Below are 22,905 nucleotides of genomic sequence, written 5' to 3'. Positions count from 1 at the left end.
CCCTAGATTGACAGTGCCTGTCAATCTCTGCACACCCCACTCTAAGGAAGAAAGTAGAGTTGTTAGATCTCATTGCAGAATGCAACCTGGGAAAAAAATTATAGTATTGGTACATAGAGCCAAATCACTTCCATGTATCCCTTGACACAAACTCTCCAAAGACAGTTCTTTTTATCAGGAGTTAATGACATCTTTGTGTGCATATGCAAAGACAGAATTAAGACCTTGGGTATGCATTACATACTAAGTCTTGATCTCTCAGATCTGTGAATCAACAGAATCTTCAGACTGACTTGACCAGATAGTTCAGTGACCTAAACAGGGAATTTGTCTTTGCAACAGTGTATACAAGGGTAGAATCTCTTCTGCCAAGTAACTAGCAATAGGACGAGAGGAAATGGCCTCAAGTTGCAGCAAGGGAGGTTTAGATTGGACATTAGTAAAAATTTTTTCACTGAAAGAGTGGTCAGGCCTTGGAACAGGCTGCCCAGGGAAGTGTTGGAGTCACCCTCCCTGGAGGTATTTAAAAGACGTGTAGATGAGGCGCTTAGGGACGTGGTTTAGTGGGCATGGTGGTGTTGGGTTGACGGTTGGACTCGATGATCTTAGAGGTCTAATGATTCTATGATTCTATATGCTTATTCTACCATATTTACTACAATTGTCCTAATACCTAAATGCCACTGTTAGGGTTCCTTCTGCAAGATATTTGCAGTCAGGAAAATCTTTTGTGTCATGAAAGGGATTTCTGAAGTGAACAAAGATATAATGAACATAAATAAGCTTTTGTGAGATAAACTTTTATTTACTGCTTAGAAAATTTGAGTTGTTCCTGAGGGGTATTTTTTATTTAGATAAAATATAGATATTTAGATATTTAGATATTCCAACCCAGCTCAATTTTAAAATCTTTATAATGTAAGGGATGAGTATTTTTTTATTTTACTCTGCATGTGGTGTCCTCAAGCCCATAATTTGCCAAATGCTACATTAGAGTAGTAGAATATATATTAACTCTTCACATATTTCAAACTTTAGCTTGATAAATATTTCTGCAAGCAAAAAAAGCCAACAAGCAATTCTTTCAGTTGCATTTCTTGTTTTCACAAATTCTAAGTCTATAAAAACTAGCAAGGTAAAATCTTGGCCCCTGGAAATCAATGGGAAAATTTCTGTTAAATTTTGTGCCCTAACATTGCAGAAGCTTTACCTGTTTAAAATGAACTGTAAAATTTTAAAGCATTCAGTACTGAGGTAGCACATTCTTTTTCTTCTCTTTTGAGTTTACTTTCCTTTTTCTTTTTTTAACACTGTATAGCGCTAAATGCAAGTTTTCCTTAAGCAGAGAAATTTTCACATTGCAAAGTAGACATTAAAAGATATTAGAGGTGAAATACGCAATTTGAGTAGAACCTTCAGGACTCAAAGTGGTCTGGGATCTTCAGTTCCCACAGGTCCCACTGAAAATCACTGGGGACTCCTGAAGATCAGAGTTCATGCCATCTGATATTAGGTAGCCTACTGAAGAACCTTAATGTAGTGCTTTTAATTCCCCGTATAATCAACAGAGAGGAAATAGGCTCCTCTAGAGGGTAATTTATCCCACTTAATGATTGAGTAATTTTCGAGGAGGGGCCAATCTCTCTTCTTTGGCTACAGCAGAACTCAGGAGAGTACATTCTTAATTTAAGCACCTTCATTAGAATCTAACCTAGGTGGCAGACAGACTTTAGCATCATAGCTATATTATAATCACTAGTTGGAAGGAGCAGGACCCTTGACTGACACAAGAATCTTGAGAAAACTCCCAATATAGCGATAGCTTTTCTGGGAAAACTGTACTTTTGGTGTGATGCCTTCTTCGATGGTGCAAATGGTTTGTTCTACGGGCAGAAGTTCTCTTTTCCTAACATAAACTGAATTCACTCTGGGAGTATCTTTCTGGCATCATATTAGGCACAGATTTACTGAGCAGGGAGAGGGACTGTAAGCCACCTTTTTACCTGCTCCTGGCAGCAGCATTTCATTTTTGTTCTAATTCAGGCATGCCTGCACAGCTTCTCCTTCCGCAGCACAGCTGGATAGCATCCTCCTTGCATGGATGGAATAGTTGTAGTCTGCATAGGGCCATAGTGTTTTTTAAATTTTACTTTGTTGTGAGGCTGCTTAACAAACTAGTACGGACTTGACTATATTATGCAGCCATATTCCACCTTGCTGTGGAACTGCCTAGTGTATAAACACTGAAAATGGAACAGATCACAAGTATGCTACTGCCATGTTCTCAGTGCCATGAGAGTTCCACTTCTGCCTAAATGAAAAATAGTGTTATTTGAAAATAATCTTTAAGGTGTGATTTTACAGTCTGTCTGTCTTTGAGTTGCAGGTTTACACAAACCAAAAGGCTTTTTGTTGGTTAGTATAGTATTCAAAGATGAGGAAATACTTCTTTCAAGAAATCTAGCCTCTATTTTAAGACTTGTTTATATGCAGTTCGATATTGATTATGTCAGTTATTTTTGGTAATGTTTAGTATGTGTTCTAGTTATTACTGGGTATGAATAATACATAAGTTACTTCATCAATACATCTGAAACCTTTGGATTAGCATTCTACAGCAATAACTGTTTAAATAATATCACATATACAATATACAACATTTTACTTCTCAGTCAAACTTTGCTTCAGTCAGAGTTTATGTATCATTTTAGCATTCATCACTGGGTACTTGGACAGTGTCTAAATTGCAGAAATTAATGGAAATCCCCTTGTGGAAAACTTAGTTTAGTATGAAGTTTAGGCTGTTTTCAATAAAAGGAAGAATTCAAGATCAAATAATTCTCATGCTTCCATAACTGTATTTTCTTCTGTTTCAAACTCTGTTCTTTTTAGATGCTTTAGATACTTTGTTAGAAGTGCAGTTTCTAAGATAAGTATTCTTAAGAAGATTGCTTAAGAACAATTCTTGAGAATTATTGTTTTTAAAGAAGTTAGATTAAATAATATTTAACCTAATGTTATATAACCTGTGTAGTTCCCTCTTAACTTCTGAATGAAGTGAATTCTTTGAATAACGATTCATGACCAAACCATTTACCCTTTTTTAAAGTATTTGCAATCAGGGCTGAATACTGTGTTTAATATGTCCAGTGTTCCCCAGGCTTCAAGGATGCTAAATGAGAATCTTAAAGTAACAGGAGTAAACAAAAAAGCTACCAGAGAAGGATTTGTTTTGTCACTGTGATATTACAGTCAAGCAGCTCTGCAATAGCAATTAGGTATCTTGAAATCATCAACTTGCTGAGAGGATATGGAACCCTACTACATTTGCTAAAACTCCTGCCTCACTCTCCCCCTAAAAACCAAACCAACCCCAGAGCCCTACTTTCTGGCAAATGTTATGCAGATGGAATACTTGAAGAAAAAAGACCTTAAAAACATCTTGGTTTAGATTCAGAATACTCCAGAAATTAGTCAGGATGACCCCTCTCATCAATCCCTCAATGCAATTGAATGTAAATATTTTGAAACTCCTCTGACTGTCCATAGGCATTATAGTGTATGTGGGAGCAGCCGAATATCTCATTCTGAGAGCGTTTGGTGATAGTGTCTTAGTCAGTAAAGAGGAACACTAATCAACACCCTCATTTTAGAAATTAGCTAACGGCACTTCCTGCATTTATTTAAAAAAATTGAGCATCTTTATTTATCATTTATAGGAAATGACGTCAAGCATGCCTCAATCCCCAAACATGGCCCCAAAAAGACCTGGTAAAGTCTGGTGTCTCTAGGACACTGAAAAGATGCTCTCTATTGAAAAGAGAAAGACAGACAATGGCTATTTTTTGTGCTTTTTCATATCATGCACAGAATGAAAAAAAATTAACTTCTTTTATTTCCAAATGCCTGAAGCTTTATATAGTGCAAGTGTATGAGAAGGCAAAACTTTGGATGCTTTTAATGCTCGCTACAAAAGAGCTATATAGCACAACTTGAACATGTGGATGCTCTAGCAGTCAACGACTTTACCTTTCCAGAATGCTGGACAATTTTCAGTACCAAGAACTGTCAATACAAGCAGGCTTCATCAGAAAGGAACGATGCCAAATATCCTGCTGATCTGAACTCTGTCTACACTTGGTATGCAGTTACAAGAAATGAGTCAGTGAAAAAACAGATGCTGTACCCAAGAGATATTGGGATTTAATGGTATTTTTTCCTCTTATCAATACCTTTTTAAAGAGGTTTCAAGCTTGCCAGATTCCCAAATTTAAGCTACCAATCTACTGAATACAGTTTTCATTTCTTATCGCTCAGACACAAAAGAACTGTTCCAGCTACTCAGTGACTTTTTTTTCCCCAGAAACCATGTTCATCACAGGGACATAAATGTTTTTATACAAGTAATATCTCTTGAATATTTCTGTGTACCTTATACTGTCAGCCATCTCCTTACTTTATGCTCCAGAACTAAAGTAATGGAAAACTGGTATATATTTCAAGGGAAAATTCTGTATTATGAGATAACTCTCTCCTTACATGTATTCTAGGCAACTGTTGTAACTATTGGCTGTAAATGAAAACATGCAAGTTTTATCATAAAAATAGTTTAGAGAAATTCTCGGACTCATAACTATCAGTGTAGATGGGATTTTTCCTTTGGGCAAAGTTGGAATGTTAGTATTGACTTTCAGATAAAGATAGGCCTGGCCAAATATTTGTTCTTTTGTTAGATTTTTTTTCTCTAAATATGGGAAAAGTCCTATGAAAATTATTCCTGGGATTTTGTATATCTGCACAGAAGAAATCAAGCAAGGCATAAAGTAGGTTGGTGCTATTAAATCAAAGTAAGTTCTTTAACAAGGAACATCAGATAGCCATCTATTATTTCTTTCACACCTTTAAATTTCTTGGGTGGTCAGGACAAGATAACTAATAGCCATTGAAATACTGGTTGGAGAAAGCAGCTCCAAAGGGTTATGCCTTAATGATGCTATTTTATACATCTCCAATTGCTCTTTGTGATGTAACTTTGTGACAGACTAAATCTCTGAACACGGTAACCTGAAAGGATGCTTTTGTGGCCACAATAGTCTCCTTTTACATCACTTGCAGGCAAAACTGCCCTTAGGCATTGCTGTTTCTGAGTGAAGTTGGGGATGTAAAGACCCTGGTAAATCATGCTCTTACCTGCGTTGCGACTCCAGTGGCCCAGGCGTTCTTCTGAGCCTCCAGGTCTCCAAGGTGTCATTGTGGTGACGCCATGCAGAAACAACAGGCTTTCAGGTCTACCACTGTGGAAAGCTGAAGTCACCTGAGTATTCAATATCCTGGAATTCAGAGCCTGGAATTGAGATCTAAGATGCCAATTAGAAATGGAGATGATATAGAGGTTAGAAATGGAAGTAGACAAACAAGTATCCAAGCATTAAATGCATCTGAGCCTTGTACCTTTCAGAGTGTGGGTGAAGTAGGAGGCGGAGATTGCTCTTTTAATAAATTAGTTTGCCATACTGCAATTTAATGAAGTAACAGATTTACAGCTGGGAGTTGTTACCTTCTGTTGTTTCTGTAATGATGTTAAATTTGGAAGCAAAGTTGCATAGATGTGTGGGGCACCCAGGGTGTGCAGCTAGCTGTCCTCAGCGATTAGCCAAATTAAGGAGACAACTGGTAAGAAACTAGTAAAATAATGATGCAAAATGCTTAGTACTTTGTAACATGTGACTAATGATGCAAAATGTTTACTACTTGAGTTCTTGCCAGGTTGGGATTTCTCTTAATTGGGGTGCTAGTTTGTGTATTTGAATCCTGCTGTCAGAATATGCTGACCAGGAAGTGAATCCAAAGCCTCTGGTCTCTTTCCTGTCTCCCGTTGCACCATGCTCGGTGAGGTAACTTTGAGGACGTCCACTGACATGTCCATAATCAAAGCGAATTGCAGGCTCAGAAGACTGAAATCAGAGTTTGGAAATCAAAGACACTTTTTAAAAACCCACAAAGCCTTGCACTTGGTTCACTGCCCTTCCCACAACCACGCACGCGTACCTGCTATCTGAAATGAGCATCCAAGCCCCTAGTTATCTCAGCTAGCGCTCTGCAGAGAAGAGTGATTTTTGGATAATGCTTATTTCTTTTTTAATGAACATGATTAAGGTGCACTCATGATTATACAAAGAGGGAAGTACAACAGTGCTTCGTGGCTGCTCGTTTTGGAATCGTGCCAAGGCAATCAAGATATCTCCTAAGTTTTGGGTTAAAGAGTTCAGGAAAGTAAACCAGTCTCATAACAAACATTATTTCAGTCATGAAAAGCAGTCAAAGTGAGTGAAAGAATTCTTCCTCTAAGTCCCAGTAGGAACCTCAGTATGTTTTGCTCCAGCACCTGACTTTCCACATTGGCTGGCAACACAGAAACATACTACTAGTGTGGCTCCTGTATTGAGGAAGGTCCTGTTCCATTTTAACAGGGTGGTACTTGGCTAACAATTATGCCTCAGAAAATTAGCATTTAAATATGTGTAAAGTAATCTGAGCTATAGTGTTGGTCTCCAAAGGCAGCAATGAATAAACAAAACTTCAAGTATTTAGGTCCTCTCCCCCTCAGCTCACTATTCTCATAATGAATATACTGTATTCATCCCCTCTGTAAGTAGCATTAGCAGAAGGTAGGAGAGAGACTGCCTAGCAACCCACAGAAATCCCAAAGAGAGGTGGAAAGGAAGTGATTTTCATGTAATTATTCACTTCTACAAAAGCTGTTGTCAGGTAGACACTAGAAACATAGCTGTTTTATTATTCGCCTAACCTACTTCTAATCTTTTGAGAATCACTACCATTAAAGAGAGGGAAAAAAGAGCTTAATTCAGCCATTTTCTGCCTGGCCGTTTAAGTTGTGTTTTCCTGCTCTAATGAAGGCTCTGCTTTCAGAAACTGTATTGTTTAAAAACTCCTGGGTAGTAAACTTCAGAAACAAACTAAGTCCTGTATCCAAAACTCAACATTTTTTTTGCTGCATCTCCACAATACACGGTTCATATTTTGGTTTGGTTTGGTTTGGTTTAGTTTCCCATTTAATGACATTTCGCATTGAGTTGAGGGAGTAACAAGATAATTTTTCTTTTTCTTTTTTTTTTTTTTTTTCCCTTTCCCAGGAAGGCACCTGGGGACAGGGGGCAGGGGCTAAAGAGCTTATTTATTTTAGGTAACACAGTTGGTGCCAGGATGCTTGGATCCAGCAGGTTTTTTTACTTTACTTTTCTGAACACGGGGACCCCAGCTTTGCCTTCAGCCACGAGTCCTTGGAGTTGACTGAGGCTGCATGGAGATGACTGAGGGATATCTTAGTACTATTCTTGCCATCTGGATAAGCCTAGAGGAGTTGTGTTTCACTTATAAAACATCATGCTAAACTCTCTTTTACATCGATGACTGTCTGAACAAACAGTTGCCACTTTCAAGTAGCCTGGGGATAGGCACATTTTCAGTTTTTGATTTATATCCTTATTTTTCTACATCACAGTTCTACCTTAGGTTCAATAAATGCAGATTTGATAAATTTAGACATTCAAAGTTTTCTTTTGAATGAGTATATTTAATCAAATATAAATATATTGAAAGTATGTTGAACTATTATTGAAAGTATATTTGTTGAGGCAATAACTTTCAGAATGGTTTATCGTGAAGGTCGTCATATAAGTTCTCAGAAACTTTAAACTGTGCCTTTAATTAGAGTAATATTCTACTCAGAGAAGTTACTTTAAAATTGCATTGCAAGTCTGTTTCGCTCCCTGGTTGTTCCAAGATTTCAGTTTCAAGCGGGAAGCTGTATTTTCCTAGTCAGCAAAAAGCTTTTCATTGTGACCCCTGGGATTAACTAGTTTAATTTTGTGAAATATCTTTTTGTCTGATTTCTAAATAAACGTGTCTTTTTTAATTAACTCTGTTGAAAAGATTTCTAGATTTTTTAAAAAACTAAACATATACCAAGATTAGAAAATCAGTCTTTTTTGCTATTTTATAGTCAAACATGAGAAACTCTGCAGTTACAATAACTGTGCTAATTATGTGGGAAAATTAAAAGAATAAAGTTTATTCTTCCCTGTTTGATTTTCTCTGCAAGATTCATAGGAATAAGATAGATTATCAGTGTACTGCTAGTCAGGAAAAGAGCAGAATGCATGCAAGGAATAGATTTATTTACTCTGAGTATCTGCATCGTCTAAGTGTTTGGGTTGTTTTTGAGAATAGAAGAGTACTTTGAACTGAAATATGTATTTTGCGCAGTTGCACAGCACAGACATTCAGCTGATTTTTTTGTTAGCTCCTATTGAAGAAAAAAATTCAGTTGATTACAAGAGAGTGACTAGAGAATAAATGAAAACTGGGTAATTTTCTTTTTCGTGCCTTTGAACGGAGATTTCAGTTGATGGCAGTGAATTGCCCAGAGTATAACCTTTTGCACTTTTTGCAACAGGATCTAAAACCACTGTGCGTTCCTGCTCAGGGTGGCCTCCGGGGCAGATGTAGGTGCTTCGGCCTCTTGACAAAGCATTCTTCATTGAAACTGAAAATATCCAAAATGAATCTCTGTCTGTCTTTTCTGGTAATACATTCACATGACACTTGGTTAGTCTATGAGGAACATAAGAAGTGTCAAAAAAAAACAAACAAAAAAACCAAAAACCCCCACACATATACCTGTTGCTTTCCTTTCAGTGTATATATATCCAGCCTTCATACAGCACTCTACTTATCATCCTGGTGCTCTCTCCTGCTATTGTCAACTATGCTACACTATGCCAAACAGATTGTGATGAATGTTCTTCATAATGAGAAAGCTGGAAAAAAAATTGGTTTAATTGGAATAAGATCAGAGGTAAAATGCTCAGTCCTCCACTACAGCCTATTTTATCATTTTTCTTAGAAGATACGTTTGTATATACATAAAAATGTAACTTGTAGCAGAGGAATGTAATAAACAGCAATTTAAGAAATGTTCTGGGAATGATTTTTATAGTTGCACCTTACACTGTTGGCACACTTCAATCAGTAGAATAATTCTTAGTTTCCTAGTGACTTCAGAAGTTCGTCTTGGTGATAATATTATCATTTACTTCAGAGGCATGGGATCTAAAACTGGAAAAAATAGTCTTATAAATAAAAAATGGTAAAGCTCACTGCCTAGGAAACTTCAGGCTATGTGATACTTTCCTGTAGCAGTAGAGAGTGTGCGCTCTCTGTTTTCTTAATATCAAGGTATTATTTTGAGTAGCAGAGTCCAGTGGCCCTGGAGTTCTGCTGTTTGCTACACCAGAGCAGTTACGGTCAGGAGCCTCTGCATGTGCAGCATTTGTGCACTAGCAAGTGTGTCTCCAGGAAAAACATACCATTATGTATGAACATGGTTTGTTTAGTTTAATATAGCTGAGTTATTCATGTGTTTCATATGTACAATCGCAGCTCTTTTTATTGGTGTCAGTGTAAAATGAACCTTGAAACAAGGTCAGAATATCTTAGTAGCATCTGTCCATCCGATTGGCCTCTGAATTGTATGTGTAGGCTCATAGCCTGAGCGGCTGCTGTTTTTCTGTGGGGTTACAGCAGAAAGGTCAGTTGGTTTTCAATTTCAGCTCCTATTCAGTCAGATATGTTAGCTAGTAACTGAAATCAGTCTTTAATGACGAACTGATAGAAAAGAAAGACCCTGACTATCTGAGATGGAAGGACAGGGTGAAATAGGGACTTTGGCTTTTTCCCAAACTGCATTTTTTTCATCGTATTTTGCTCAGCATATATTTTGGGTTTTTCTACAGTTCTATGTCAGAAATTATTAGACCTATTCTGACCTGTTGTAGCAGTGCTTGGAGCTGTAGTTGGCATCGCCAAATGCAGTCCCTTCAACACTCTTATCTAATTCAGGTGGCAGGAGGAGATGAAGGAAGCCTATGTTAGGGCCACGGCTGGCAGATTCTTTTGAAATGGTTTGATTCTCCAAAAGCTTCTATTAGTGCTCATAATTAAACATGCTGTTAATTCCCTCATGTCTGACGGGTGTACTCTTTAAGTGCAGATGCTACTTCGAGATTAAGACCTAACGTTTTTATAGTTTCTTACAGTCCTGTCATGTCTAAACCTATATGATAAGGAAAGAACGTACAGTACTTTTTCCCGAACGACGAAGCTAAGATCTTTATCCTGGCCACGCTGCGTGAGTTCCATAACTGGTTTTCAGTCTCTGTTTGCTGTCCATCTTCTCTTCTTTTGTCCACACTGCAACTTCGAGATTAAGACCTAACGTTTTTATAGTTTCTTACAGTCCTGTCATGTCTAAACCTATATGATAAGGAAAGAACGTACAGTACTTTTTCCCGAACGACGAAGCTAAGATCTTTATCCTGGCCACGCTGCGTGAGTTCCATAACTGGTTTTCAGTCTCTGTTTGCTGTCCATCTTCTCTTCTTTTGTCCACACTGCATATGTGTTTTCCGATCTTGGTTTAGTCCTCTCGTTGTGGCCTCCTCCATTCATTGAATTCACCTACCTTTTACAGTGTGTGAAATACCCAGATAGCTTGACTGACTCCCAGGTGGCTTAGATGTAAACCATGCTTTGGTGACCTTAGGCTCGCAAAGCATGTGCTTTAGAAGCCAGCTTGAAAATGCTAAACCTTGCAGTCTAGTACAGGTAGAGATGTTCCGTAGCTGACATGAGTTCTTGACATTTTCCACACGTTCCCCACATATCGTGAGATACGCTGGCACGTGAACATTAAACCTGTCATGATGTGTAGGACTTAAACTCTAGTAATGCTCCTATTTAAGTCTATTTGGCAACAGGTTGTTTTATTCAGGCATTCTTACTGTTATAAAAATCTGCAACTGTTCTATGCCTTTACTTTGAAAATTCATTTATTATATCCTGACAGCAACGGCTTTCTTTTTAAAATTCTTATTTGAAACCAAAAGCAAACTGCTTTTTAAAATACAAACACTGCTGAGATTCATCAAAAAGTAATGAATAATTTAAATTAAAAGAAAACTCTAAAGTGATTGCTTATTCTCTGATAACAAAATGGGAAATAAATGACTATCAACATTTGGAACATCATGTTTTAAAGAGTGAGTGCAGCATTTAACTGGCCTATGAGAACTCCCATATTCTCAGACAGAGTGCTTCATTATGGAATTGTCATTAACCACTCTGTAGTTAAGGATGCTTTGAGCTTTGCAGCTGAAGTGGGTGTTCAATCTCACTGTTAGGAATATAAAAAAAAATGTGCATGTTTATGAAACTACACCACTGGGATGCATATTTCAGCCAGTACTCAGACACCAATGTGAAATTAATTCCCTTGATTTTGATAGAAATACTCAAGGAAGCAAAATTAAGTGTGTGAGTACAAATATTAGCAGCCCTTACATGTTTATCATTTCTAACAGATCTGTTAACTGTAGACTATGGGACAGGTGTGGAAAGACAGATAAACAATATATATGTTTTGTTTAATGGAAGAATCCTCATAGTGCTTGATTGTTCTTTTAGTTATGTATGGAGAAACATGGACGTTGCAGTTCTTTTAGATCAGCCATTACATTGAAAACTCTTTAAACTGTCTCCTGAACCGAAGTATCACAATGATTTGGTACCATTAAGAAATCTGTGAAATATAATTTAGAAGATAGCAAAAAGAGAAAGGGTGACGTGTGTAAGTTCCATCGTATCTTTCAGGCCCATATCTGGTCTGTCCTACTTAATGCCACAGTGACAACAGCACTAGAGTCACACAGTTATTCTCATCTGTTGACTTAAAGTAGAGAAAAAAAATCACCTTGCAATCACAGTAGATCTGTGAATCAACAGTGAGAAAGCCGCTGTTACCATGGGCAGGTGCTTGTGAGGATGCACAGGTACACACACCGCTGAGCGCAGGGACAGACATTTGAACAAGAAGTATAGGAAGTGGTTGAGGTGATGTAGTGCTGCACTGGGCCATTTCTAAAAAATCGTATTCTCTTTTGTTTGCTTTTCCCGTTTTTACCATCGATTGAGCAACAGACTGAAAAACTAAACCATAAACTGGTGTTTATCCCAAGAGCTTGTCTGCCCAGCCACAGACTTGATCCTCCCAGGCAGAGCAATGTAGGCTGACCAGGTCCTGTCTTCCCCCAGGGCCCAGGCACCGAGGGGTGAGAGGCCTGGCTGTGGATTTGAACATATAACCTGCCATGAACATGATTCCTGAGTATCACATTTTTAACAAACCCCTCCCACCTCTGCTCAAAATGCCCTCAACATGCATTTTAGGCATCTTACATTTTTCTTCTAGACTAATATGTAGAGACACGCACAACGAGACAGAAGAGTGAAATTTCATTAATAGCTTCCTAGCTGAGGTGTAAAAATGAAGCAGTATTCTGTTGTCTTCATTACAGCACATCCCCCTTCTTCCTTCTTTATCCTTCTTCAATTATTACATGCGCTACAATCACGGCAACAGAAGCAAGGGATCCTCCAGACAACAGGATCCTCTGTTTGACTAGCTCAATTCATCTCCCTGGGCAGAAAGATGAATAGTCATGTAAATGAAGATTGTGTCCTAGACCTACACACAGGAAGGCCAAATTAAGATTACCCAGGCAGACTTAATATCTGGGTATTGCTAGCTGTTGAGAGCTGGACTTTGCAAAACAGAGCTTTCCATTTTTAGTAAAATTGTTCTTGTTTATTCTGTTTTGTGGAATTGTGTCTGTACCAACCTAAGTTAGTTATCAGCAGGACGCAGCAGAGACCACTGCTTGTGCGCTAGTGGTGTGAATCAGGAAAGCTTGAAGTGAAGTGTGGGAAAGCCGCAAAATGGGGATCAGGGCACAGACAGCTCCGCTGTTCCCCTTCCCGCTCAGGAAACGGAAAGTGGAGAGACTCAATCCCTCACTGTCATGCCTCATTTCTACTTGGAGAAAGCAGGTAGTGCCATAGAGTTGAGGCTTGTTTACTTTGCCTTCTCACTGTGGGAACAGAGCTTCATTGCCTGGGCACATTGAACGGCCCCTTCTTCCTAGCCAGCAAGCATTATTTCTGTACAGGAGTCAGAGCAATAGCTGTGCTGCTGTATTCTGAGCTGGCATTTGCATTTTTCTAGCTTGCCCATACTGTCGCTAATGTAGTGCTGAGTTTAGCATGTCTAGAAAACGACTGTAATGGCGGTGCAAAAATGTAAGCATGGTAGACATGGTTCTGTCCTTTGGCATATGGATTTTTAAAATATTAAGGTATAATAAACAAAGGTTTTGTGCTTTAATTTTAATCTTGTTTTGGTATGGAAACATTTTAAATGTGAGATAAAAAAAGTAAGAAGAAACGCTTAGTTCCATCTTTTAAAGTAGGGGCTAATAGAAGACTATAAAACATTTTCAATCCCCAAATTTATGAATGTATACTGCTGAATTGTCTTTATTATCACTAAGCAAGGGATTTTCAAGGTACAAAGTTCATAAAGCATGAACAGGATGTTCTCCGGTACAGGTCCTTTCCTCTGGAATTTACTCATGCCAGAAATGCATCAAGCCCCGTCTCATTTCAGGAAAAATGTACTCCTTTTGTCCCAGCCTTTCACCAGCTGCTGGCTCCAGAACCCTTGGTTTGCAGCTTACTGGCAGTGTTTTCTTTGTCTCTGTCCTTCAGAACTTCATTGTTCTGCAGAATCATGCTACATTCATTCCATGTACTTGAAAAATGTTACAACTTCTAGTCTAAGCCAGGCATTGCAAATTCAGCACTCTCAGAAATAATTTATAATGCTTTTGTTGCTGTAAGCCAGATGGATGACACCTGGATTTGTGAGTGGTATCTACAAGAGCCCATCTGTACCCACTAGAAATTTTAATGAGAACAACTTCCCCTGAGGTACACTTTATGAATGACTAAGACTGGGTGTGACTTAGACTAATAAACAATTTGTGTACCTCAACAAATTCTCCAACCACAAATCAGTACTGCAGTCTGGTGCTAAATGTCAAATGGTCACTAGCTGTTGGGGCAAGAGTATGAAGAACTGATCTGTAGTATCAGCTGCATGGCTTTAAAATGTTCACACGACTAGGCTTGTGACAAAATACAACAGAGTTAGTCCATCTCTCATGTTTTTCCAGCTACCAAAAATCTACCTGTAATTTCTAAATTTATTCTCCTATTTGCCACTTCCTTGATCAGTTGTAGATGTGTTTGCCATTTCAGAAACCTGAAATTGAAATATTAATGGTCATCACAAATTAAACGTTACTGGTTCTCTGAGTATACAACCCTAAAAGAAGCTACACTGATTCTATTATTCCATTTAGTAAATAAAATTACTCCTTCCTGTTTAAACATTAGCCGTAAGTTCTGATGGAATTTCTAGATTGATGCCATATAGTGCAACAAAACCAAAGGTCTCTTCGGTCTGATTCAACTTTTATCGAATACGTGAACATTTGCTTACAGAACATGTTTTTCATAAAGTATTTGCCACTTTTTATGTTGAATCACTGTCAGGTGTCACAGTCTTTAGAGGAGACTTGTTTTCTTTGAAGGAAATAATACCACTTATGGCCAGAGTTTTACCTGTTTTTCTAACTAGGTACACGGGAGCTCTGGAGGGATGTGCTCTCTGCTTCTCTTCTCAAGCAGCTCTGGAGGTTCTCACTTCAGAGTACAATTCTTCTTTGCCCCCATTTCCACTAGGACTTGCTGTCCAAGGAATAATCAGACCTCTGTGGAGCTGGCGGATGCCAACAGGAAAGGCTATTGCTCATCTAAGTGCTATACAATGCACTGCAACAATACCTTCTGCAGAAACTGAAATGGAAGGAAACAGCAGATTCTACATGTGCTGATCCAGTTTCCTAGCTTTTGTTTTTGCTTAAGACAACCATGCATTTTCAGTTGACCTATGCTACTTACAGCTTTTTGGGAGCTTCCGATCTTGTTAAAGAGCCTGTCTGTCAAAAGGCTTTCTCTGTGCAGTTTTTTCCTTGCTGAGTGGTGAAACTTTGAGATGTAGCCAGCTGTATCTTATTCAGTATGACAGCAAGGAAACCATTTAAGCCACTGATGCAAATCAAATGTGATCTTAATGTTATTCCTAAACAGAAAGACTCTCAACAACTCTAGATACTAAGGTCTCATTTGATCATATGTAAAACAAATACATCCTCTTCATATATTTATGAGTATTTGATTACTATTATTAGTATTACTATTACTAGTCATGAAGTCATTACCTGCATTACCTCTTTCCTGTCTCAAACTTAGAGTAGCTAATGGCTACACAGCTATTGCCTCTGGTTATCAGTCAGTGTTTTGTTACTTCTCTGAAAAGCACTTTGGTTGCTCTGCTTTAAAAAAAAACTTACAGAGCTCATTTATCCCAGGAAACCAGGAGTCAGAATTTATTGGATTGGAAATAACAGTGCAGCTGTGTAGATGTGAGTTCTTCACATTGCTCTCATGGCAAAATCAGGAGTTAAAAGAGTATACTCACCTCCAGTAGTAACACACCCAGCCTGTAGGCAAAGGAAATGAACTGTTTTGTGGGAGTATTTTTAAAGTAAAAAAAATTGCATGTTATATTAATGTTCTGAGATTGCTGTGAGGAGAGTAATCTCACTGTGTCAGCTGATGCTTCCTTTTTTTTTTTTCTTTTCTCTGATTTAGAATTTAGTATTTATATCACTTTAGGATATAAATGTTACTATAATGATATTATAAAGCTACGTACTTGTTAAGCTCTACAGAACTTTCATTCATTAATTGTACAGTGACCAGAACAACCATGTCCTCATGCCTAATTGAGGCTGTTAAGTATTGCTAAAAAAAACCCTTTCCCTGGATAAGTTGTCTCTTCTCTTTCCCCACCTTAATTTGTATATTATCTATGAATGGCATATTTTGTCTTTATTTTTTCACACTAAATTTTTAAATTTGAATAAATAATTATCAAATGAGAATAAGATAAATGCAGATGATTCTATTTAGGTTGCAATTACTAACACCTTATAGTGTTAATAAAACCATTAAAGAATTTATGCCGGGTGAGGTTCTTGTACAGAAATTCTGTCTCTCTACTTAGATGAGGTTGAACTTGTAAAGACCAGCTGAGTTACTCCTTGTTTATACCACTGGAAGGAGAGGGGAATTTAACTCACAGCATATTTTTTTTTAAGGTTGTGACTTCTAAAAGTTTTGCCAGACACTATTACCCTGTACAGTTGCCTCTGCAAATCTGCAGTCAATATATGCATAAAGGTGATTCCTTCTTGACCTTTTTTAACTATTCCATTTTTTTTGTCTTCAGGTGTGGGTGGATGCTGGTACACAGATATTTTTCTCTTATGCGATCTGCTTGGGGTGCTTGACAGCCTTGGGAAGTTACAACAACTATCATAATAACTGCTACAGGTAACATCTTCCACACTTTATTTTTACATTTAGTTTCAGTGATGGAAGTGTCCACATAGTTAGCTTCACTCAGAAGTACTTCCCTTTTCCTTCAGCTATTTGCATGAGTGATCATAAACACATGCACATGTTTTTGTAGAACAGAGATCTGTAATGTTTCTTATAATTGTTTCAGAGGAACTCTTTTCCAAAATTTGGTGTTTTCATCTCTTTTGATCATATCTCACGCTTGCGCAGCCACAAGACACTCAGTACACATAGGTATACACAATTGCATTTATAATACACAGAATTTCATACATGTATAATTGCATGCGTGTGCAATATTTGATTGTATAACATATATCTGCTTTAAAACAAAAATCCTACCAAAAATTGTTATTCAAACTCACCTGAGTTTGGTCTATGCTCTGAATGTCACTTTTTCCCATAGTTTACTTACTGGCTCCCAGCTAGAGCACAGTAGAAATGGGTAGCATTTCATTGCTTATCTTTATAGGAACCAGTAAGGAAATCACTATGACTTCAGTAGGTTTTAATCTTTCCTGAATCAATGTCAAAAGGATATGACTCGCACAAAATCCTCACTCCATTTTACTGGCATGGGCAGGAATATGAGCACTACCATTTTCTTGTGGCATCAGTAGTTACTGAATTAGTTTTCCTACTATTCAACAGCACTGATAGTTTGATTGCACTGACTCCATTATGATCTCCAGACAGAGAATTAAAACTTCATTTTTCTATAAAGGAAATAATACAGTCCAAAAGCAAAAGAACCCCTAAGACCCTCAAAGTGTAAGTATTTAAATTCTAAATTACAGTTTTACTTGGAAAGTTCAGGAGACAGTTTTAGGAAATGCCTCCTTCTTTCAATGTCTTAGCAACAATTTGCTCTTCTGTCAGAGAAACACCAAACAGTAGGCCTCTCCAGTCAGAGGGGGAATTGGGATACTGGAAACCACAGAGACACGAATGTATCCACCAGCTGAATGTCTGCAAAGCAATCCAGCGGCAGTTAAGGCGTACTTTGCCATCTAAACGTGCAAAGTAACTTAGCAGCAACATAAGTGACTCTTTGTTTGGCTATGACAGCCAAAATTCCAAATGTTTTGCTCCATAAAGTAAAGTCCCCTACAATCTCTAGTGCTGATTGACATTATTTTCAGAATAAATGACAAAGATGCCTGAACAGAGGGTAATGAATGCCCCTACAGAACAGTGAGTATTGAAAGTTTTCTCTAATTAGCATAAGTGATGCTTTAACAAAGGTGCTACTCCTTTTCTCTCTTATTTTATTTTATTTTAATTTCTTTCCAGTTCCATCCCATCTAGAAACTATTCTGTCACTGCCTCAAGGACTGCAGTAATCTTTTTACTATGGTTTTACTCATAACAAAAAGCAGGAGTTTTGATGCGTGATCAGAGAGCTTATGTAATTTTCCTTCTTTTCCTCTGACCCTAGCAGCATAGCTTGTAAAAAACAGCAGCAGCTCTCTTTTAAAGCTCCTGAGCAAGATGCTGCAACAGAATACTTTTTACTGAATCCAAGCTTCACAATTCCTCTAACAAAATTTTTTCACAAATTTCCTGAATAGGACAGACTTTATTGTGTCTGGAAGTATGATTCTTAAGAAATCTGAGGAAAGGAGTGGGACAGAATTTAACTGCAGAAAGCAGCTGAGTTAAAAGGGCTGTTAACAGAGCAAGACATACAAAACAGCCATGCAGTGGAAAGTAGAACTAAATTTGTATTCTAACTGGCACATAAAAAAATTAAAATCAGGCTATGGATTTGCCTCTTGCAATACCTGCAGTGTATTGTCTGGTTGTAACATCTACTTCCAGTCTTTTTGCACTCTGTTTTACTAAAATTTTTTTTCTAAGGGAAAGTTGCAGTGGAAAATAATGACATGAGGTATTTTAGTGGGAAATGGGAAAATCTAAACTGCACATGGGTTTTTCTTATTAGCAACCTGATCTAATTCATTAACATTGTAAATGAATTGCAAACAAATCACTTCACATCTTTGATTAGGAAATTAATTTTTATTGTCCTTACTTATCTTTTGTTGTAATATATTAATACAGATCCTCCCTGGATTTACAACAGTTTATATCAAAAGCGACTCTTAGGAAAAGATGAAAGTAATGGCAGTATCATCAGCAGGCAATGTTTTCCCCATATAAATAAAAGAAAGGTGTACTTGATGTTTCCTCTAATTTTTAGCAAGCTAAGAATTCCTAATCCATTCAGACCTTCTTAAGGGATGGATTAACTGCAGACAACCTCAGTAGACAGAAAAGGAAAATGTTCTTGTTCCTGCTTCATGTGCTCTGTATTTGCAGAACTGATCCAGCTCCCTGCTGGACGCTGTGCCGTTCTCCATCGGGGAAACGCCATTTGGTTTCACAGCACCACTCCTTTGTACTGGAGGCTGCACCTCAGCGGGACAATTTTTATGTATGAGCCCCATGTACAAATCAGGGGTTAGCTTGCCATGTTGCCGCTGTGGTGCAGAAGATGAATGAGTGATTTCACACGCTGTCAACAAATGGACAAAACTTGTAAGAAATGAAGATGTGTCCTTTATCAAGCTTCTAGTCTAAGAGGAAAAGAGGAATGGGAATTGGTCTTGAGGGGATCCATAAAGGCAAGGAAGTAACTGGAGGGATGCAAAAGGCTCTGTGGGCTCTTCTCTCTAATCAGAGAAGCTCCTTAAGGAAGGCAGAATAAATTTTCAGCAGTATCCTGCCTGTCAGGCAGGGAGAGGGTAAGGGATGCATGTCTTGAATTATTCAGGTGATTGGCAAGACATTAATTTGGAAGAATGTGAAGTTTTCATAAAAATTTGAAGTTTTCCTTTCATTTGAAATCAGTTTGGGCTTCAGTCAGGTTCCGATGCCTTCCTACCACGGATGCTTATTAAAAATTGATGGAAAATTAGATAAACTTCATGTTCTCCTTCCAATGGTTCTTGGGCATTTGTGTTTTAAAATTCATCAGTTTCACAATCAATGGCTCCAGATCCCCCTCCCAGTTTTCCTTCCCATAGCAGAAAAAAAGACTGAACTACAGGTTACACACTTCTATCTAAGGCAAAAAACCCAGAAGGAGTTGAGGGGTTAGTAGAATTCCTGCAAAGATAAAGGAAGGATGGAAATTAAAATCGGAGGTTATATTTTTATTAGGACAGGAAATGCTGCTGGGTCCCCAGAGAACCGAGTATTCAGTCTGTGACTGTCTAACTGGGGAAGAAAATGATGGAGCTGTGGCTGTGTTATGCCAAAAGAATGGGTATCTCACTAACTGGAGATGATGAAAATCCCCTTAGATTAACTTTTGCCCATTTCCTTGGAGAAACGCCTATCTACCCTGTAACTATTTTGTACCATAGCACTGTGGTTTGTGGGTCTTCCCTGTGAGTGCAGAAACGTCTGTGCTCCTCTTGTTCTCTCACAGATGATCCAGTTATGTAGGGTTGTCCAGCTTAAACCACTTGGGCCTTGCCCTCGGACCTTCCTTCAAGAGGAAGCAGCAGAAGCTGCCAGGGGCTCTGAAGGTGCACAGGGAGCAATGTGTCTCCACTTCAACCCTTTCTCGCATGGTTAGGAACCAGCAGCTCTCAAATGTCCTGTGCCAAACCATTCACCAAAAAAAAAATCTTGTTGTTTGGACTGCATTTGAAGCCTGGGAATTATCTAAAATAAATCTGATCTGCAGGCTGTTCCAAATGGAGGCATAATATGACTGGTGAGCAGCCAGATCCATCCCGCTGAAGCAGTATCTCCCCCCCCCCCTCAAAGGATTAAAAAATACATCTTTCTGTATATCTCTTATCAACAGAGTTTCACCACACTTAGTTTTAATTTCTCAGCATTGAACTCACCAGTTTCTTAGGTGAGATAGGCTGGGGTGAGAATCTCTCCAGAGGTAATTCAGTGCCGAAATACACCGAGAAGACTGGTTAGGAAGATGATCTTTTTCTTTGTTTTATTTCTCTGTAAAGCAAAAAGAACTCTCTGCTCCTGGTTTCTTTCTTTTAGATTGCTATATTGCTTTAAAACATCGAAAGTGTATAACTTGCCTGGCTGTGCATAACTACAGGAAGCAATTTCATATGAAAAGCAAATAAACAACAAGTTGGAATTCTGACCGTTTTCGGAATTTTCAGAAAGTACTTTAAAGGACGTATTTACCCCTGCTAATGAACAGTGTTAGAGAGAGTCCATGCATGAAAGAAGTGTGAACATCGCTGGACTTCTCCATGTCTGAGTCTTGATCTACAACTGGGAGTGTTCATTCTTTTTCATTTCTGGACAAATTTTGGCAATTTATAGATGATATGCCATATAGAATTTTTTTACTATGAAATGATTATGGAAACATAAAAACATTCTCAAAATAATGGTTAAAATTAACTGTAGATAAGGGGATGAGAGAGAGCCAAAGCCTCCCATGGCCCAATGGCCATAGTTCAGCTGATCACTCACTTTGCAGTATGGAAATGTGTGCCTGCTTCCTGCCATTTAGAATGTATGTGCCTGATGCTAAGGTGAGTCAAAGTAACAGAAGTAACAGAAAGAGCTTTGAACAGATGTGGGATGCAGTGCAGGGCTCATTGGTGAAGGAAGAAGATGCTGGAACTGGTCACCTCACCTTCAACTTAATAAACTGATGAGATAAAGTTACAGGATAAAAATACCAAACGAAACAAGGAACAGGACAGACAGATTACCAAAGAAGTTTTGCCGGAATATATGCCAGGACTTCAAAAATATGAATTGTCTCTGATACTCAAAAAGTCACTACAAATCTGTGACAAGGATGGGAATCATTATTGAAGATGTGGATTCAGAACCTGTTAGATTTTACAGGGTCATTTCTTCTCATAGACAGCTTGCACAAAAATTTGCTTTAGAGCTGTAGTAGGATGGGAATAAACCAGACTGAGGTATAGGCTTGACAGAGCTACTGGCTTGCCTCGTGTTTCAGTGTTTTAGAATCCTACTTTACTTTCAGGCATCTAGGTTAGGTTACTATTTTCTCAAGTACGCAGCTGTCTCTTGTAGCAAACAGTCTTAAAAGACTGACTGTCATGATAAATCATTCCTACCTCATCATCTGTCAAGCCTGAACAGCTGTCTGAAAGCAGGATGAACAACGGTATCTCACTGAACTCTGGGGAAAGATCACACCTTTCTGCAAGAGTGTTTTCCCTTTTTTTAAAGCGATTTACTATGGTGACATTTCCGATCTGGGAAAAGAAATATTTCTTCCCCTTGGCCTTGTAATTGTCGTTGTTTGATGTGTAGGATACATAGGTCTGAGAGATCAGTGTCCCTGCACTGTCTTTGTCTACTTGTTAGGCACTTTTTTAGGCATATACACACTTCTTAAATTATGTATGGTGCTTTTCATTACCACAGCTTCTTAAAAAAAGTTTATAAACCAAACTGGAGTTGTATTTTGTATGGATATATATTGCCAACATACTGTAACTGGAATAGAATTAGCTAAGAATAGACCATAGGATTTTTTCCCAGGAAACAAATTACTACCATTTTTATATAGTTCATAAATAAGTTTATATACTCTGGAATACATTATTACAACTACTGTAGAAAAATTGTTCTTAACATCATTCTTACAGTATTTTTACATGTTTTTTAAAGATTCTATCGAAAAACAGTGAGTGAGTAGTAACAGGTTTGCAATTCAACCAGTTACAACACAAGCAAGGGTCATACCCTTGGTATCTTCCTGCAAATGCTTATGTCTGACTGATTTCTCTCAGGCACAATATCAATTGGAAGCTTACTCTTAATAAGCAACTTAAAGTACATTCCTGCAGCTTGGGGTTCTATTAGTCCTATGGCTCAGTATATGAAAGAAACCCAGGCTCTGGAGATCAACTGCAGTGTTTTTTATTTATATTTTCAGAGACTGCATCATGCTCTGCTGCTTGAACAGTGGCACAAGCTTTGTTGCTGGTTTTGCTATCTTTTCAGTTCTTGGATTTATGGCTTATGAACAAGGTGTGCCCATTGCAGAAGTTGCAGAATCAGGTAAGTTCCAAAAGCAGTTTTCTGAGTTAACAAAAAATTCCCAGAGGTTGCTGTCAGAATACTTAGTTTGTGCCATTATCTTATGGATAAGTCGACTGTTTTGGAGATAGTTTTACAAAACTCCTCTTAAAAACCTGTTACGTGACTCATTAGAATAACTGCTATAAGAAGAGTTCTTAACTATTTTTATGGTCATACATTTATGAGTGAAAAATATTAATGTTATTGTGCATAGCAACAAGGACCAAATTCGTAAAGTCAAGGAGCTATTGTAACACAAACTTACTCCAGCTGAGCATCCAGAAGATTGTTTAGCAGAGATACATTGCTCAGTTATGCCCCTTAAGTGTTATATCCTCAGTTTTCTTTAAATGAGATAGACCAAAATCCACACAAATA

At 38.0% G+C, this 22,905-nt stretch overlaps 1 protein-coding gene across 1 annotated transcript in view; it reads left to right on the top strand.

The window, feature by feature from the left end:
* The window catches only part of LOC104077169 (sodium- and chloride-dependent GABA transporter 3), a gene marked incomplete at its 3' end in the record, with an annotated part of 90,434 nt that extends 67,928 nt beyond the window's left edge, over window positions 1–22,506 (top strand). The window contains exons 7-8 of the mRNA XM_009578301.1: window positions 16,334–16,437; window positions 22,382–22,506. Coding sequence (XP_009576596.1) covers window positions 16,334–16,437; window positions 22,382–22,506 — 229 coding nt within the window. The remainder of the gene's footprint in view (window positions 1–16,333; window positions 16,438–22,381) is intronic.
* Between the last annotated feature and the right edge of the window lie 399 nt (window positions 22,507–22,905).

Source organism: Fulmarus glacialis, unplaced genomic scaffold (assembly GCF_000690835.1).
Source record: "Fulmarus glacialis isolate BGI_N327 unplaced genomic scaffold, ASM69083v1 scaffold14225, whole genome shotgun sequence".
Classification (NCBI taxonomy): Eukaryota; Metazoa; Chordata; class Aves; order Procellariiformes; family Procellariidae; genus Fulmarus; species Fulmarus glacialis.
This window is presented reverse-complemented; position numbering and strand designations above follow the sequence as displayed.